Raw genomic sequence first — 15,293 nt, 5'->3', positions numbered from 1 at the left:
GTATTCTGGACCAAACCACAGATTTATACACCAGCAGCAGAACTTTAAAGTCTATTCTGAGGCTGACTGGGAGCCAGTGTAAAGACTTTGAAACTGCAGTAGACTTAGACTGAATAAAACAAACCCCCACTGCTAGATTCTGTGTGTGTGATCAGCTGTGATGGGCTGTGTCTGATCATCCAATCAGGATCCTCTCCGTCACGTTGTGGCCTGTTTTCTTCATCCTCCATCCTCCTCTTCCTCAGCTCCATCAGTCGGTAGGAGACACTGGGAGCGTGTGCACCTCCTCTGGGGTGGTTTTTACCGCAGAACACGAGCCTCTCCGTCGTCGATGCTGGAGGACACGGTGAGTTCTGTTTTACGCTTCGGTTCCTTTAAAAAAAAAAAAAAAACCTCATGAACGCAGCAGAAAAAGATGCGTTTGGATGAGCTGGAGGCCAGCATACGCAGATCCCTGGGTGGATTTATAACCATCTGACGTGGTGACGTCACGTTATTAAACTTAAAACCTGCAGACATGTCCAGCCCAAAGACTGTTTTTGACGTGGCAACACGTTTTTCTGTCCAATCCTTTGGCTCCGTGGACCTCATTTACAGCTGGTGCATGCTGACCACCCACCCCTCCGTCCACGACCTGCTCCTCCAAGCTATGTGAGGCAGCCTGGAGTCACAGAAGGTCCGGTCCGTAGCAGCAGGAGAAAGCAGCCCTCAGCCATGGAGGATGAGAACAGCCTAAAGCAGCACATCCAGAGTGTAGAGAGGAGTGAGGTGTTCCTCAGACAGGAGCATCTCACTCTGCTCCATGGCCTCCACCTGGAGATCCTCTCCCTGCAGAAAAGATGCTCAGGTGAGCTCACCATTACATACTGGTAACTGACACACCAGTGTAGCCCAGTTTAATTTCATGTAATGTCAACACAGAGTTTCAGAGGACAAGTACAACTTAGACACCTTTGGTTGAGAATGATTGAGAAGATTTAGAAGAATATGAATCCTGACTTCATTTTACCTCATGTTAGAGGTCAGTGTTGGAAGCAATATGACTTATTTAGATGTATTTATGTCGAGCGAAATAATAAAAACAATAGATGAAAACGAAAAACGAATAAATGAATCTCAACAGAAATCTCTATAATTTATTTTTATTTTTATTTTTTTAAGTCAATTTCAATATAATACACATTTGATTTGCTCGATAAGAAATAGGCAGAAGCCAAGTCCGACCTCAATTCTTCACAATTAACAAATGCAAAAATCCAAATAAATAAACTAAATGGACAATACAAATAAATACTCTAATCAAGCTATTAAGAAAAAAAAAACAGAACAAAAAAGAAAAACTAACAAAATCAGAAAAAAAAAAAAAAAAAGTTTCACGATTTTCATTTTGTGCTTTCATTTCTCGATATTGCTGTGTTACTGTATTGTGTTATTTTGTTGTATATTCCTGTCATTCTGAAAAGTGTTGTACAGTGCTGAGAAAGGCACTTTTGAATCAAATATCTGTATTATTATAGTTGTTGCACCCCTCTGACCCCTAACATGCACAACGTCTTTGGAAAGATTACAGACGGACCTCTTTTGCACCACTTTCTTTCTCCATTCACCTCCAACGTACCACACGTAAACACACCAGAACATCTCACTCCTCAAGTTTGGATGTGGCTTAATATGAAAGCACCACTTCTACTTTTAGAGTGTGAATCATATCTTAGTCCAAGGATCTAAAGATTATTCTCACCATTTGTAATGCCCTTCAGATTGACTGCAATCTTAGTTTGAGACCAGGCTTGGATTCAAGGATCACTGGTGGGGGTCAATGGGCAAAAACTTGGTGGTTCATCAATAAAATGAGTTGTGAGAAACATAAAGTCAACTTAAATCTTAGGTCGATACTTACCTCTGCATACAAATATTGTGCAAACAAAATGCTATGTTTAAAAAAATGTTCAAGGTCCTTCAAGGTCTTGAGTTAACTATGCTTTTATAAAGCTGGAGTTTAAAGGTTCATTTATTATACCTTCTTGGCTTTACCATTATAAAATATTTCATTGACCAGTTAGGTCATTTACTCCTAAATGTTCGTAAAAACGATGGGTTAAGATTTAAAAGTTCAGCTCTGATTGAAGTGTGTTTGTGTGGGTGTGTGTGTGTGTGTGTGTGTGTGTGTGTGTGTGTGTGTGTGTGTGTGTGTGTGTGTGTGTGTGTGTGTGTGTGTTTGTTTGATATTTTCTTTAGTATTTCATATTATATATTATTTCCTTTGAAAAAAACGACGCTCAATCTTAAAATGTTGATCTTAACGTAAAGAAACAGATCAGGGTTTAGACATACAAGGCTGTATTTGTGGTTCTGTGTTTGGAACATGAAAATCTAGTTGAACTGTTGTGAGTGTAAAGCTTCCTTCAATGTCAGACAAAGGCTTCATGATCAGATGATGATGTCATGTCATGATTCCTGTAGGCTGCATCACTTCCTCTTAGTGGGGGTCGAAAGGACCTGCATCCATTTAATTAAACATGTACGCACTCACGCACACGCACGCGCACACACACACACACACACAATATTGCAGGGATTATAATTTCATTAACCCCCTGTGGGAGGTTTCTTCCACATATATGACCTCCGCCCTGAATAATTCTGATTAAGATGTGAATCCTGGTTATTGTATTTATTTATCCGTCATCAGGAAAATTCACATAAACATATCCATCATGGTTAATCCACAGATCATATAGCTGCTGTAATCATAGCAGGGGGATTTGTGTGTGTGTGTGCGTGTGTGTGCGTGTGTGTGTGTGGGTGGGTGGGTGAGGTAGATGAAGAGGGTTGGCAGTGGGTGAGGTTAGGTTAAACGACCCCCTCCATCCATCTGCAGTCACAGCTGGTCAATGTGTGTGTGTGTGTGTGTGTGTGTGTGTGTGTGTGTGTGTGTGTCTGTGTGTGTGTGTGTGCGTGTGTGTGTGTCTGTGTGTGTGTGTGTGTGTGTGTGTGTGTGTGTGTGTGTGTCTGTGTGTCACAACCAACAGAGTGTTTTTTTACACCCATTTATTTCCCTTCTGTCGTCTCCCTCTCTTTATGGTTCCAGCAGATGAAGCCTCACACTGGGTGGGGCTGCTGTCAGATTTAATACAATAATGTTAGAAAAAAAGACAGTATCTGAGCTCATAATGTATCTGGTTCACTTGGTAAAAGTGTCTATTCCTGCTTGTTGTTGGGTTTTTTCTGCTGTAGTTGAAAAACTGCAACAAAAAGCTTTCTTTGCCAGAGCAGATGGCATGTTTGCATTATGATGTCTCCTTTATTCATCATTGTCTCTACAATGGTAAGTTTATTTTGAAATTTACTTTGATCTCCTGACATGTTTTGATTGCCAACTGTCAGGCTTCAGAGGCATCTACTGATCACTTTCATAAGGACACATGAAAGCCTCAGACAGATCAAAGTCAACAGTTGTGTCTGAATGAATGAAACCTTAACATATTATAGATGCTTTTTTAGTTTTTAATCCCTGTCCATTCATCATCATAGTTTTGGTTAGTTGAGCTTTCCAACAATAAACTGAGCTGAACTGTGATTTATATAGTGTGATGAACAATTCAATGGTTTTCATTGCTGTGTCTGCAGTGTTCATGATGTAGTGATATCAAAGGATGACATGAGAGAGAAAAGGCTGTAAAAATAGATGGTGACATTTATACAGCTTTCATTCATATTCTGTCTGTCAGCTCACAAATAAGGTTAGTGCAGTCAAGCTGCATCTGTTTCTGCTTCTAAACAGTTGCTCACATTTATTAGGCCGGGCTACCGGACTCAAAACGCCACTCACTTTGTTGTTGTTGTTGTTTTTGTTGTGTACACTAGTTAAAATGGCTACTCCGCTGTTATTCGTAAACGGATCGGGCTGAAATTTGGCAGGTATAATCTATGGATGTGTACGCATTGACGCTCGAGTTCGATTTTTGATTTGTAGCCCCAAAAGAAAAAAAAATCACAAGTCGATTTCTCATTTATTTGCAGTCAAATATTATGTCGGTTGGTGGTACCAAATCATTGGCACATACCAATATATATATGGGGCCCATTACCCCGTACGTGTCACGGGGCCCCCATTTTCAAATGACTACTCCTCAGATAGTTCTCGTTAGATTGGAATGCAGTTTGATATGAATACTCTATGAATGAATATGAGACGCTCAGAGCCCTTTTTTTTTATTTCCAAATTTATGGGAACATAGTTGTGTGATATATGGTATTAAAGGTAATTCAGCGTAGATTATAATTATGCCTTGCACAATTTGATTAGGGGCCCAAGGCCCACCCCCCTTTATTTGGCAATTTCCATTAAAGTCGTTTTGTCATTTATTTGTGAGTCAAATATTGCGACAGTTGGTGATACCGAATCATTGACACATACCAATAAATTAATGGGGCCCATTACCCCGTATGTGCCACAGGAGAGCCATTTTTAACCGAGTCATTTGACTGAATTCTCAGGAATGTGGTACAGGCTATTACGCGCAAGGAGACGTTGCGCGGGCCCGGGCGTAGTTCATTACAACTTTTTTAAAACCATTAAGTTAATCACATTTTTCATCACAGAAGCCAACTAGCTAAAAGCAGTCACTAAAAAGAACAGTGACGACTAAGGCTGAACGATTAATTGCATTTGCGATGTTATCGCAATATCATAAAACGCGATTTTCTAGTCACAAAGGCTGCAAATAATGACTTCTTTTTTTTCTCTTGTCCTGTTAAGTTCAGAGTGTTTAAGAAATACAGTCCACATGTTTACATGTTTCATGAAACGTGAAGTTAGTTAGATATGTTAAAGAGGTAAAGCCACAGATTTGTTTGCTTTATTGTTGTAATCTGTGCTTTAAAATTTATATTTTATATTTATTTAAAGTTTAAATAATTGCAATTAGATTATTTTCCAAGAATTGTTCAGCCCTAGTGACGACTGAGTTAGGCTGCGAGGGTTCAGACTATTTACTTTGCAACACATGCAGTGTCTCATTTTCACTGTTTGATTGTTCAAACGCACAAAAATACTTCAGAACATTAGCATTCAGTGGCTAAAGAACTTCAACAATGCCTTTGGCAATCACAAAGTAGGATTTTAGCAAGAAAAGCTCTCCAGATCCACTTGAGGCACTCAGCGTGGAGTAATACACTCCTTCCATCTCTTACATCAATTCCTTGTTTCTCACTGTGTCACCCTCGCTTCATGCTCGCTGCATGGGTGGGCGTATTTGCTGACTGCAGAGAAAAATGAAAAAAGTGAAATAGAGAGGATGAGAGTATTGAAAGAGGGCAAACTGTTCACACCTTGTGCTCCAGAATAATACATTTAGAATGATATATTCCCAATTAGGTAACTAACCTTTGTCTTGTCTTTAGTCCAATAATTTCAGTAATTTTAAAATATGTATTTTTTTATTTTTTTTAAACATAAACATTTCTATTGATTTAGGGAAAATAATGGTTTTCAGCACTCTTTTTTTGCTGGTGCTTTTGGTAATAATGTTAACTTTAGAAGCTAGGCCAGTGAGGTGGTTCTGTGTTTTAAACCATGGATTGATTCAATCCTCTTATATTTTAATGGGGTGATTGTCAGGTTCACGCTTTTAAAATGTACATAACCACGATGTCAGGTGACTTCTTAAGGTTTTTCAGCCGTAGTGGATTTTTACTTCTTAGCGCGAGATTTGGGTTCAAATATAGTTCACGCATGTAAGCAGTAATGTTCTTTTCCTTTATCAGACCCTTTAGGTACAGCCTAGGACTAGCATCTGTGGAAATGTACAATATGACTTTGTGTCATGTAAATCTTAAAAAAAAAAATTGATTTGCTTTTGTGACCTTTATTTATTATTGATGACATATTAAGAGAAAGTACAGGAGTGAATTTAGTTCAAGCAAAAATAAATCCCATTAGGCCACTTTGTTCAAATAAGCATGTTTAACTTTTCATGATCATTACAACAGGTAGTAATTCTCTAAGGTATGGGTGTCGGTATGTCAGCTATGGTGGAGTTAAGTTTACAAAAGCTTTATTATTTTTGAAAAACGGGGCCTGAACAAAGACTTCATTGCTAATGAGTAAAAACAATACGGCCTCTGTTGTTGGACTTCTTCTTCATGATTGCTTCCCTTTCTTTGGCTAAATTTATGACTTTAGATTTAAAGTGGAATAATAATATGTCTATAGTCTATATAGCAAAAGTAATGGGTTTGTTTCCCCAGACGTATTCAGCTGCACAGACTTTAATCTAAACTTTCAGGTTTAGTCTCATTAATAATGCACGCACATATGAGGTGAATAAAGTTGAACATCTATATTTAGCCACAGCCATCTGGAGTCTTTCTTTGATAAATATGTTTCTCTTTTTTGGTCTGTTTTTTAAATTTTCAGAGTTGACGAGTGAGCTGAAGGTGAGACCTCCCGGAAGAAGCCACATCGGTATGTTGAATAAACCTTTATTACTGCCATATAAATACTGTTTTTCTATTATATTCAATTCGATTTTATTCTATTCTATTCTATTCTATTCTATTCTATTCTATTCTTAGAGTTTCATCAGCCTGTCCTCCCACTATCTCAAACGACGTCCTGTTTCCCAAAACTCTGTCTTCACACACTGACAGGGTGATAATTACACCTAAATTTAGCTTTTTCTCACTTAAAACAGTTCTAGCCTCGTTGTAACACATTTTGATCATTGGTGAGGGATGTTTGTGCGCATGTCTGCATCACTCACTACCCACTATATACCATCTTCTCTTCCAGAGCAGGTCCCCCCCCCCCCATCATCACAGCCCAGGTCTCTGTTCCCCCTGTCTCCCTGACAAATTGATCCATCCTCTGTTTCTTTCCTTGCACTTCTTTTTCTCAAGGTCCCAGTGGAGGTGTCCGCTTACACACTTTGCTGAGAGCAACAAAGATGCAGTGGTAGAGGGAGAGAGAGGGTGGAAACAGTGGAAGGATGTAGAGAGTAGAAAAAGACAGAGGCTGATGATTGTGGTCAGCTGCAGCAGACGTGGAGGAGGGGAGAGAAATATAGAAGGATATGAAGATCACATTATAGGAATCTATAGTTAGCAAATGAGCTCAACCTGGGTGTGATAGTGGGCGACAGAAAAACCTGATAACATTAGCCTTCAGAGGATCAGTGGTGGGAGAGAGAGAGAGAGGAATTAGAGAAATAAGAGCCTGAAATAGAAAAGAAGATTTGACAAGATTTAAGACACAAATAATGAAAATAAAGTGGTAAAAATAAGGAGCTTAAACCCCAACCCCCCATCCCCTAGGATTCTCCTATCCTTCACAGCAGACACACAGTATTTCTGCAGGCTGTGAGTTGAAAGCGCACTCTGTGGACGTAACCTCCTTCAGTCCTGAGGTCACTGCAATGACTCAGGGCTTTTCATCCACTTGCACTCCCTCTCTCTCTCCTCCCCGAAGGACTGTTATGGAGTGAAAGAGCCAAAAAAACAAGAAAAATGTTGTTGAACAAAGAAACAGGATTCTTTGTTGAAGCTTGCTTGAGAGGTTCATGTGAAGTGGAGCCTCTGCAGAGAACATTACTCTGAGATAGTCTATAGTAATGAGGTAATGTGAGCACAAAGGAGACACAAAGGCTGCTGTATTACCGGAACACTGATGTCGGAAAGCGAAATCGTTTTTGTGTTCTTTCTCTTATTTGCAGCGCATTAGCACTTCATTAGTCAGATATTAGTTTGTGATAATGCACAGTTTTCTGCTTGGAAGATAAACAGAATAGATGAAGAGTGGCATGAAATTATTGTATTGTAATATTAGGCGTTTTCTAGCAGAGCTACTTCTTTACCAGGTAAATGTACTCTAATGGTGATGAATCTATAAATACGTACACATTTAAAGTAGGTAAACTTGGTAAATAAACAACCAGCAAATCTATTTCAGAAAGTAATAACACAAAAAACTGTCTCAGTTATTAGTGTCCTTACATTATCAGTTAATGAAAAGACCAGAGAAGGCTGATATTAACGGCCCACAGATAAAATCGGCCAATTTTTGCCATAAAACGTAATATCGGTTAACATTGTTACCCTTTTTTCAGTAGGCTGAAAAAAGTAAGCTTAACGTGTTGGTTCCATGGAGATAAATATGATAGGACCTAAAATTACATTTGGGGGGAGGGGCCGGGGGTGGAAGTACCTATCGGTTACGGTTAATATTGGAAATGGGATGGAAAACATTGGAATAGTGGGTATCGGCAAAAAGCTAATATCAAACATCTCTACAAAAGACCTGTTTCTAAAAGCATGCTAACCATGTTTTAAAGCATCTATAAAAAGGCATCGGTTGTGCTTTGTCATTATTGGAGTAGTTTTAAAAATACTTAAAACAAGCATTCACTCACCATCACGCTCTCATACAAATAACGTACAATAATTTATTTGTATAGCACCAAAAAAAACCTTTTCATTATTTTACAGAATGACAAAAGTATTGGATCTTGGTCAGGTTTTTGACACATCAACTAGGTACTGAAACTGTCACCGTCAAAGTACTTCCGCCTTGCTACAGTATGTGGAATAAATATTATAGTTACTTGTCTGTTCTTTAAGTGTATTTCTGTCCATTTTAATGATAACCTTTGTCATGGAGGAAATATTTTTCACTGACATTTATTTGTTTGTTTGGATGTGAGAAGGATTACATCAAATTGCTACAACATTTTAACCAAAGATAGATCTTAGGCCATGGAAGAAGCCATTATATCTTGAAGGGAATCCGGATCATCATTGATGTAAATTCAAAAATTAATATTGTGGTTCTTAATTAATAGATCTTTATAAATATAGACTCAGTTGAGTTGGTTCCTCAATTATCCCACCAAGTTTCATCTGGATTTTTAAAAATGGGGGTGCCCATACATTTCAATATACTGTATTGTTATAAATTGGGATAAAAATATATTCCAAGCTTTTAAAATGTGACTGATCATGGTAATATGATCAGGATCACTGATCCAGATAACAGCCAATATCTGGCAAAGAGGATATTTGGTGCTTGACGGAGGTTTGTTATCTCTGAGTGCTCTTTCATATATCTCTATGAAAGTTATGTTTTGGTTTTCAAATATTTGTCATCTTTGGAGGCCGCTATGAAATATTCCTTATGATAGCTGAAAGTTGAAAAACAGCATTTTGAGACTTAAATGTTGTCTTTCTATGTCAGAACTGCAGGAGGAAGAGGGGCTGTTGGAAGCTCACTGTCGAGAGGTGGAAAACCGTCTGGCAGAACAAGAGTGCACCTTAGGGGAGATTCGTCAGGAGCTGAGTCACAAGGGGTCCCTGGTGGGAGCCCTCAGAGCAAATCTCAAGAAAAAGGAGCGCCATTTTTTAGAGGAACTCAAACGCCGCAGCCACTGTTCAACCATCCTCAACAAGGAGCTCCAGAAGCAAACGGAGACAGCAGCGTACCTCTCCTTCCAGCTGCATGATGCCCAGCAGAAACTGCAACACCAGCGGATGCAGCAAAGACAGGGGCTTTATCCCAGAGCCAACAGTCAGGGAGCTCAGTATGCTGCCGAGCAGAACCCCGACTCTTCTCAGATGCTATCAGAAAACTTGCCTTCTTCCCCTGTGGTTAAACCCAAACGTAAGAGTGTTAGGGCCTTGTCCAGAGTGGATCGAGCTCGAGAATGTGTGCCCATAGAAAAAGTTCTGGGCCCAGCGGAGCCCACGGCCATGCCCGACCCCGCCCTCTTCCTCCACCCTCGCAGGCACAGACCTCGCTCCAGGCACATGGCGGCACAAAGACTGACACCTCTTGGCCTGGAGAAGGAAGATGAGGAGGAAGGACGTGGGGAGGGGCCGATGGAGGCTCCAGAGCAGGTTGCCAGACTGGTATCCACTGTAGTAGCGCCTCCTGCTGCTGAGACACAGGCAGATTAGCAACTGTAACATGTTGCTTCTGATGACTGAGAGATTCTTTCCCGTCAGACTGTTATGACTGAATTCATACTCTTATAATCCTACACATACCAATGACACTTTCTAATGCAGTCTTTGATATAACCTTGTATAACAAACACAGTGAGTGTTAATTTGAGTCAGTTTGAAAGTAGACTTGTTCTTGTACTTTAAGGCCTTTTATAAAAGCTGCCTGTTTTTGATTTACGGCCATGGCGGCTTTGACTATGGCAGCCATTTAAAGACTACGGGAACAGTTGTGTGACCAAACCAACTGTGACCTCTCAAGGTGACCCATCAATCACTCCCGGGAGGGCAAACGTTTTCATAGCCTCTGACTGAGCCACAGCTGAAAATATCTGAGATGGCACAATAGAAAATCATTGAAGAAATATTGACACATCTATTTTTTGATCCGCTACACTTATTATGATTTGCTTCTTATAAACAGGCTAAACTAATTTTTTGTTATTTTAAGATGCACATTATCGGCACCAACGAATTACTGTGCAATGTATTACAGGAATGAGATTTGAACAGTTGTTACTTTTGAAGAAACTCTGATAAATTTGATTCCTGCAAACTGTCATAAGAGATAAATCACTTCAGCTGATCTTCGTGGTTTTGGTAAAAGTCCATATTATTTTTGGGCGCTGGAGCCTATCCCTATGACTCAGGGCACAATGTGGGGTACGTCCTGGACAGAAGGGCAGATAATACCATGGAAGATTAACACGTTACAGCAAATACATATGCAGATTTTCATCAATCTGAACAGAGATTACTCAGTTAATTAGTGTTGACATTTTACGCTCCCCCCAAAGCTATTTTATATATGCGTAGGTTATTATTTTTTATAATTTACAGGTCTAAGTAAAACCTTTGAACTTTCATTTCCAAGCTATCTTAACCATTTGTCACCCCTTAAATGGAGGTTGTGTGATGAAATGCCTTTCAGCAAGTCTGTCCATTAACAACCCAGAATGTGCCAAAAGAGAAAATCACTTGCTTGTTATTTGACACCAGCCTCATTGTGTCATAGACTGCTGCTGTGCAAATGACAGTACAGTATATAATAACAATATTACAACAATATTGGTGACAAACTCATGTGCTGACTTTTGGCAAGTAAAATATAATTTAACATTAGGAATCACTAAAATCCCGTTACTGACGTGCTTCAAAACAAATCCGGGCCACATTAAATATTTTTCCTCACTTAAAATTTTGATATAAACATCAAATGTATTTATTAAATATACATATACAGCCTTTGTTTAAGTATTAGCATTCGTAGTATTTGAACTTTGCCTGTCAGGCTGAATGTTAGATGTGTTGACACTCAATGAACCATGTTTTACTCAGGTGTGGTTTGTGGGTATGTTTGTGTACCAAACACACACACACACACACACACACGCACGCACACACACACACACACACACACACGCACACACAGGTATCTGCTGCTTCAGGTGGTTTCTTTTTCTGGTTGAGGTCTGTTTTTAGCCCAGGAAAGATGGACCAACAGAATCAAGACGTCCGTCTTAAAACAAAAATGACAGTTTGTGTTTTATTTTTTAATAAGATTCCCACCAAACAGACAGTGAATGCATGATGTATGTGGGCCTTGAGCAAAAGGAGTGAAGAAATCAGCAAATTGACTTCTCTCAGTATACAGTTAGCATTGATAAGCCAAACCAAACTGAGCAACATAGACTTTGAGTTCAGACTAACTTTTATTGGGTTCAGTTGACTAGTGTTGACTGTATATGTTTTCTTTGTCCTCAGAAGTACGTGCTGTAAAGTGTTTAGGCATATCATCACTAAAAGCAATATAATCAACATATTTGTATATCAGTCCTGTGAGCCTGTTTTAGGACACTTCAGGCGTTATATAGAGATAATTTTCTATTCGTTCTACTTGCTATGCTTTGTTTCTATTTTTTCACACCAGTCTGATGAAGTGATTGATTTTATATTTATTAACTTATTTTGGTTTACATTTTGCAGATGTGAAGATGATCTTAGTGAACAAAGCTTGTGCAGCCTGTGAAGCGTCGTTTGACAGACTTTCAGTGTGCAAATGACACTAACACAAGCCCTTTTATTGTTTCATCACAATCTCTAACTAAGACACTTCTGATCTAGTAAGCCATTAACATGACTGTGCACTATTCTAACTTAGGGTTTTACTATTCAGTGAAAAAAGTACCAAGCTCTCCTGATAGAGGCAGTTTTTCCCTGCATCAGGAAGAAGGAACTTCAGACGGGTTTCCTCCATCATTGAATTGATTCACTCGCCAGTAGCTGCATTAAACTCCGCCTCTTGATTGTGCTTCCCATACCTTTGTCAGATTACCCATAATACTGGCTGCTGTGCACATACTTCCTGCATTAGTTTGACCATTGGAGGATACAAGAATGAACCAAAGAGACAAACAAGTAAAATCAACAGGACAAAAAGACTTTTCAGGAAGATTAAATCTCCACACGCTTACTCCACAGTATATGTCGTATTATATGTAACACAAACACACCATTCGGAGAATGTCTTCCACTTTCTTCCATATCTCTGCTGTAACTTCTTTGTGGTTGTAAGAATGTGAAAAACAGCATTTTCTCTGAACATTTTCTGCACCATGAAGCTTTGGTCTTCTTTAGCAATAATGCTGTGCGTTATTCTACAACATGATCTGCAGAGATGCATATTAGTGTCATGGTGTTGAGCTAAAAACTGAGTACCTGATATCCTGTGTGAGCTTCCTACAGTCACCTACTGTACAAGAACTGAATTAAAAGGTTGTTTTTCCAATATGCTGATGGTTTTCCTGTTATTGTTAGTCCAAGAATGTTTTAGATTCTAAGACAAGGGTTGATTATTACATAAATTATTTTAAAGGAATTAAGTGCTGCTTGCACTGCTGAGTCTGTTGCATAACAAAAGCCATATTGATCTTTGAAACGTTTTGCTAATGTTGCTAAAGCAGCTTTAGGACTAAACTGTTAACTTTCAAAATTTATTTTTTAAATAAAATTAATGATTTTTTTTTTTTTAATAAGTATTACACTAATTGTACACTATTGTATTCAAAGTGCCTTACTTTTAGATTTTCTTCGTTTTTATATTTGAACATTTTAAAGATTGTTCTGATTCTTTTTACTTGGCCAATGATTTGGTAGTTTTAATTGTTATTACTAAAAAAAAAAAGAAGCTGAGATGATGTATTGAGTTTGTAGTCTATACCCAATACTCGCTTTGTAAAAGATTAGATGAAAAAGTTGATGCTGTGTGTGTGTTTCTGATTATATTTGGTGATAGAGAGAATACAGTACAAAGAAAAGAATGAAGCCAAACATGGAATAGTTGCCCCAAAAATAAGGTTGATATAACTTACCCTTTATATTTCATTCATTAAATGATAATAAATGTGGTCATTTGAAACATTTACATTCAAGGAAACAACTGTTATAAAAAAAATATAGACATGTTATACCTGAGCGACACCCATGCTATAATTGTGTAAGCTTTTAATAACTCCTTAATTTACATGATATATAAATCAGAAATGATTATGTAATCATTGCAACACAAAACTTAAAGTGAACTTATAAATGCTCAGACAGAAAAGGTGAGAGGTGAAGAACGTCTATGAAAAGAGAAAAAAGTCAAGTTGCTGGATTCTGTACAAGCTTATCCTTAGAATGTATAATATTAAAGCTTTATTAAACACAGTAATGTTCATCTCTCATTGATTCAAAGCTCACAGTGAGCCACAAGCAGACACATACACACTGAATTACTCTAAGCAGGTAATTATCTGAACATGGATTGTGGTGAACATCTACAAAGAAAGAAGGCGGCTATTACATGTTCAGCTCGTACATTATGGATCTGTTGAGACACCAACAACAACGTACAAATATAATCATAGAAAGCATACATGTGCATTAATATTGTTCATTTAATTAATGTGCAAGGTTTGCATGTTGTCTCTGGAGATTAAAAGGTCTTCTGTCCACCATATACAATCTGTCGCAGTTTACGTTATATTAAGTGAAATGTAAAATATTGTTTGCACACCTGTTATATTTTGTCTAGAGTTATTATGTGGAGATATATATATAATGTGACCTAAAATTAGGTTATGGGAGTGGGTCTATCTATTTATCTATCATTATCAATTAATATTGGAAATGAAGTGTTTGGCAAAATGGTTTATCTGCAAAAAGATAATATTGAACTACTCTAATTATGTCCTTGTGATTGTGTGCATGTGTACCTTGTATTGTGAGTGAGCTAGGAAAGGCTTCAGCATCTGTAAACCCTATGGTAGCCATCATGGACAATAGTCGTAACTGTACTTATGTCCACTGTACTGCTAGAAAAACACTGTGGTCCGTAAAGAACCCAATGTGGACCGGATTTGGCCAGTATACCTTATGTTTGACACCTTGCTCCAACTTATACAAATTTGTGTCCAGGGGTGGACTGGCCATCTGGCACACAGGGCATCGTCTTCGGGGGGTCGGTCTGGTCTGGTCCACTTTGTTTTTCTGTGAAGACCGAGTGGAGGCAGACATGGTAACAAGTGGTCCAAAAGTGGCAAAAAAAAGAGTGAAAAGTGACTAAAATGGGCCAAAAGCAATCAAGAGTGTCCAAAAAATGGGCAAATAAAGAGGTGGTATGTAATGGCAAAAGGTAGCTTAAATGGATAAAATGTGACAAACAATAATGAAAAAGGGCACAAATGCGGAACAAAAAGAGGCAAAATATAAGCGAAAAAGGAAACAAGTGGTATTGATTGAGCAAAAAAAACTTGCAAAAGATGACAAAAAGTTAGGAAAAAGGGGATGTTCATTGGCAAAAGGTAGCTAAAGTCTGAAAAAAGTGTCAGAAATTTTGAGAAGGAACAAAAATTGGAAGAGGGAATTGCAAAAAGGTCAAAGGAAATAGGTAAAAGCTGTTAAAAAGTTTAGTAGTAGTGGACTGGTCTGAAAAGAAAATGTCAGGGCTGGTTTTTTTTTGTGTCCCAATTCCCCCGTTTGTGTCCCTGTCTTTCTATCAAACAGCTGAGGGGTGACTTGCCTTTCCTCCATCCCCCCCCATGATGACACCAGACCAGATACTTCAAATACAGATTGATTTTAAATAGGAATAATTGGGTTAGCATAAAAATCTAATATTATTAATTTTATAAATTGTTTTCCACATAAATCACTCAAGATAACACAACATTCAGATGTGCTTCTACAAAGGAGAGTTGAGTAAGCCTGAAGATTAGACTCGTGGCTTTCCGTAGCTCCATGCTCAGTGGGTGGGG

At 38.4% G+C, this 15,293-nt stretch overlaps 1 protein-coding gene across 1 annotated transcript; it reads left to right on the top strand.

Moving 5' to 3' along the window:
• Positions 1 to 253: 253 nt before the first annotated feature.
• Positions 254 to 12,769, top strand: ccdc92ba (coiled-coil domain containing 92Ba). The gene is made up of 4 exons (XM_028463756.1): positions 254 to 346; positions 598 to 847; positions 6,422 to 6,469; positions 9,233 to 12,769. The coding sequence occupies exons 1-4, from the start codon at positions 332 to 334 to the stop codon at positions 9,949 to 9,951; spliced, it is 1,032 nt and encodes a 343-aa protein (XP_028319557.1). The 5' UTR covers positions 254 to 331; the 3' UTR covers positions 9,952 to 12,769.
• The last annotated feature ends 2,524 nt before the right edge of the window (positions 12,770 to 15,293 follow it).

Source organism: Gouania willdenowi, chromosome 13 (assembly GCF_900634775.1).
Source record: "Gouania willdenowi chromosome 13, fGouWil2.1, whole genome shotgun sequence".
Classification (NCBI taxonomy): Eukaryota; Metazoa; Chordata; class Actinopteri; order Blenniiformes; family Gobiesocidae; genus Gouania; species Gouania willdenowi.
Note: the sequence above shows the minus strand (reverse complement) of the source record. Positions and strands in the feature narration are given on the sequence as shown.

What these genes read in the sequence shown, in the direction of transcription:
- ccdc92ba (XM_028463756.1), top strand. An exon ending in CCTGCAGAAAAGATGCTCAG is followed by an intron (nt 848 to 6,421) that starts GTGAGCTCACCA and finishes TTAAATTTTCAG; the next exon opens with AGTTGACGAGTGAGCTGAAG. An exon ending in TCCCGGAAGAAGCCACATCG is followed by an intron (nt 6,470 to 9,232) that starts GTATGTTGAATA and finishes TTTCTATGTCAG; the next exon opens with AACTGCAGGAGGAAGAGGGG.